The 4096-nt window shown below is 61.6% G+C and overlaps 1 protein-coding gene across 1 annotated transcript in view; it reads right to left on the bottom strand.

Annotated features, from left to right (window-relative positions):
* Positions 1–2208, bottom strand: part of MED24 (mediator complex subunit 24) — a 17503-nt gene extending 15295 nt beyond the window's left edge. Inside the window, exons 1-2 of the mRNA XM_009272855.2 lie at positions 2038–2208; positions 1505–1543 (exon numbers count right to left, since the gene is read on the bottom strand). Coding sequence (XP_009271130.1) covers positions 1505–1543; positions 2038–2208 — 210 coding nt within the window. The remainder of the gene's footprint in view (positions 1–1504; positions 1544–2037) is intronic.
* Positions 2209–4096: the final 1888 nt, after the last annotated feature.

Below are 4096 nucleotides of genomic sequence, written 5' to 3'. Positions count from 1 at the left end.
AGCGCGCGCCAACAGCCCGGCTGGCCGCGGGGCCGGGAGGACGGTGGGCAGCAGAAGCGCAGCTCCCTGCCTCCTCACGGAGCAGATGGGGCCGCCCCGCCGGGCCGGAGCTAGCCCGCAGGTCTGCTCTCAGCCCACGCTGATCTGAAGGAGGAAGCCTCAGCTGTCAAGGTCAGCTCTCTGCCCGCCCTGCCGGAACGGGCAGCAACGTGCAACCAGGGGACCGGCGACGAGCCTGCGCCATTCGGAGCAGACCCGCCGCTATGCTCGGTGTCAGCCAGCCGTACGCTGGCTCTACCTTCCCCTGGGAACGTGCCCACCACCCCGGATCGGTGCTGAGCCCCACTGGAGGGGTCCCCACCCTCGACAGGGCTCTGCAGCAAGCTTCTTGGAGCCTCAGCTGTCAAGGTCAGCTCTCTGCCCGCCCTGCCGGAACGGGCAGCAATGTGCAACCAGGGGACCGGCGACGAGCCTGCGCCATTCGGAGCAGACCCGCCGCTATGCTCGGTGTCAGCCAGCAACGTGCAACCAGGGGACCGGCGAAGAGCCTGCGCCATTCGGAGCACACCGCTATGACCGGCGACGAGCCTGCGCCATTCGGAGCAGACCCGCCGCTATGCTCGGTGTCAGCCAGCCGTACGCTGGCTCTACCTTCCCCTGGGAACGTGCCCACCACCCCGGATCGGTGCTGAGCCCCACTGGAGGGGTCCCCGCCCTCGACAGGGCTCTGCAGCAAGCTTCAAGCTCAACCTGTGGCACCCCAAAACAACACCGGCATTGCGTGACTACCAACGCCTTTCTCCTCCCATCCCCCAGTAACCACAAGGAGGTGGGAGGAGAGAAATACTCTCCTTTAGATTATTCTTCCTTCAGATCAGAGGTCGCCCTGACAAGGCTAGTGCCCGGGGAGGGCGGGGGTCCTGACGCAGCCTGCGAGGGGCTATTGCTCCCCACGGAGCAGCCCCAAACGCTGAGCAGAGGCAGCCACAGAGGGCTCGTCCCCATCAAAGAGGCACAGGAACGCTGAGCACCCGTGGGAAGCCAGCCAGCTGAGCAGGGTGGGCAGCCGCAGCCGCGTGGCTTGGGTGCTGGCAGCCCTCCCTTGTGAGCGGCGCCGCTTTTCCATCGCCAGCTCCGGATCCCCACGGTGCTGCCAGCACTGCCGGCCACAGAGGGATGTGGTTTCCGGCAGCCGAGGCGTGGTTTACACGCAGGGCGCTGCGGGGCAGGAGCCTGCCAGGCCCCACAGGACGGAGGGACGAGGCTTTCACACCCGCCGCTGTCCCCGAAACCAGAGCGGGACCCGCCAGGCACGGCGGCAGCCTGTCCCCAGTGGGACAGGGAAGGACTCGGGCGCTAATCTGCGCTGTCTGACTGCTGCTGATTCAGCAGGGGATGTCGTTTTCCACTTGACCTATATTTGGCGAGAGTTGTGGGGAGGGAAATGGATACGTGGGTCATAGGTAAAGGGGAAAACCTCAGACAGCACCTGTCAGAGCCGTACCTTGCTGATGGCCGTCAGGACCGTGGAGTAAGACACCATCTACAAACAAAACCAAAACAAACCCGGTGCAGTGTCGTGTTAGCGGGTGATGTTTGCCAGCGCGGTGCTCGTTGCTGAGGAACGGCAAGGTCAGGGCCTCGCCTGTCACCGCAGACGGGGCTGGGGCGCTGAGCCGGCACAAATCCAAACAGACATTTTTAGGTGATAGCTGATTTGTTTCACACAAACTTTAGACGATATTAAACGCCGCGCTAAGAAAGCGCAGAGCTTACAGCAAGCGCAAAGGCTCTCGGAGGGCAAGGATTCCCACCCCGCGTGCAGCCAGGCGATGGGCAGAGGCTATTTACAGAAACATCCCTGCCTCAAGCACGCGCTGAGCCCTCCACCGCCTGCCCAAGCCCAGGGGAGGCACAGACGGGAGATTTGGGGTGTCTGCCCGCCACCGACTCCGCAGCCCGGTTTCTTTGCCCACCTGCTAATTGGGGCTGCGAAGCGACACCCAGCAGTGTCTGCGGCGCGGGGAGTGTCATTACCTGGGAGCTGATAGCGTATTTCAGGTAGGACAAGATGAGAGGGTTCGGTGACGGCCCGATCATGGCCTGCTCGAGAAGAGCCTCTGCAAGCAAAGGAGAGGGGCCGGGAGGTCCCAGGTCAGCGCGTACACGGTGTGGGGACACACAGACACACACACGCTCTGCCCTCATCCCACAAGAAAGGTGGCAAAGGCAAATTGTGCTAACCACAGCGACTCTGCACCGCTCTTCCCTGAAATTAACTGAATCCCACAACTTTCTAATCCCCGACAGCAAAAGCCAGTAAATAATTCAGGCAGTGCAAGCAGCCTGCTGCTAACTCAGCTCTCCCCAGGCACCCTGGCCCTGAAACAGCGCCTGATGCTCTCCAAACACGTTCCCCTCCCTCCCACGTCCTGCCCAGGAGGCTCTCGCATCCTCCGCTGAGTGACTTTTGCTCCGGCACCTGGGGCTGAACTCCGGGCAGACAGCCCCTCTCAGCTGGGACCAGCCCTGCACATCTGACCCTCCCTGCCGCCGGCTGCCTGCCAGCGCCGGCCCGTGGACGCTGGAGGGGCTCTGCCCGTCCTATCTGCTCAGTCAAGCCTTTAATTGACCATTTGAACTACGGCAGAGCACAGAAAACACCTCCCAAAAGCAGGCCCCGGGCTGCGGCACGGGCTGTAAGTAGGTCAAAGCACCCAGATGCAAGAAGGGGCAGCAGCCATTTGGGAAGTCGCCGCCCCAAAGACGACGAGGAGCAGCAGCCGTCACCGGATCCTGACCGCGGGAGCAGGAGACTCCCTGGGTCTCGCTCGAAGGCTGAGATCTCGGCCAAAAGCATCTCAGCTCCAGGACAGAAGGCTAATGGCAGCCCTCCCTTCCCCATCTAATCAGGGAGTGTCAACACGAGCCAGCCACATGCTGTTACCCACTGCAGACGTGTCAGCATAGATTTGCTGGGCAGCGCCGTGATCCCGGCAGCTCGTGCCAGCTCTTCCTCCTTTGTAGTTTAAATCTGAAAGGCACGAGCTTGGGAAAGGACGGCTCTAGGGCTGCGGCGAGGGAGGCAGCGAGGCAGCGAGTGCTAGAGAGGCAGCGGTGGTTGCAGCTGTCGGGGCCTCGGGAACAGCCTCCCTGCACACCCACAACACTTGCGCTGCCCAGGACGGCGTCGGTGTCAGCATCCTCCCTTTTGCAGCGGGGGGAAAAAGGGACCCGGCTCCCTCCCGCTCCTTGCGGAGGAGGGAAAGCCGGGGCTAACGAGCCTTTCCCCAGCAGAGGGACTAAGAGTTGGCCAGGAGAAACCTGTTTCTGCAGAAATCGTAGGGACTGATTATCTCTGGCCCTGCTTTTGGGGCTACGCAGACGGGCCCACGCCAAGCGCCCCCCGGGCCTAAACCCACCATCACGGGCCAGACGCTGCCAGAAAAAAACACTGGTAGGACGGAGGGAGGAAAAAAAAAACACCCAACGGGGAAAGGTCCCCCCCCTCGGTGGGGCGAGGAGCGCTGCTGCCTGCACCGGGGCTATTCCCCTTTAAGTCCCCCGGTGCAGCAATCCTCGAGCAGCGCTCTGTTTGTTTATCCAGGGCTTGCAAACATGGGCTTGCTGCAAAGGAAAAAAAAAAAAAACAAAAAACTAGCAACAAGTTTCTATAATTGGCATAAAAGCTTGGCAAATCTTTAAACCGTGGAGCTCAGCAGGTACCAGCATTTGGCAGGATTTGTGTCAAACGCCCTTGAATAGGGACGAGAAAAGAAATCCTAATAACCGGGGGTGGGAAGCGGCCTTTGGAGCAGCACCTGGCTCCTTTGCAGCGCTTTTCACTCCCTTGGCTAGACGCATTGATGAGGCAGATGGGGTCATTATCCCCTCTCAGTGGGGGGAAACTGAGGCAGCTAGCGGGAACCTGCGTGCAGCCGGGTGGTGAGCGGTGTTGGGGCAGAGCGGTGCGTTTCGGCACGTGTCGCTGCAGCCAGCGGCCAGCCCAGCCCCGCCTGGGTGTCCTTCCAGGCCAGCCCTCCACCACAGGCCAGCTTAACTGCAGGTCCATCTCTTGGCCAGGTTAACAGGACCA

The sequence above is a fragment of the Aptenodytes forsteri genome, unplaced genomic scaffold (assembly GCF_000699145.1).
Source record: "Aptenodytes forsteri isolate BGI_AS27 unplaced genomic scaffold, ASM69914v1 Scaffold90, whole genome shotgun sequence".
NCBI classification, from domain to species: domain Eukaryota; kingdom Metazoa; phylum Chordata; class Aves; order Sphenisciformes; family Spheniscidae; genus Aptenodytes; species Aptenodytes forsteri.
This window is presented reverse-complemented; position numbering and strand designations above follow the sequence as displayed.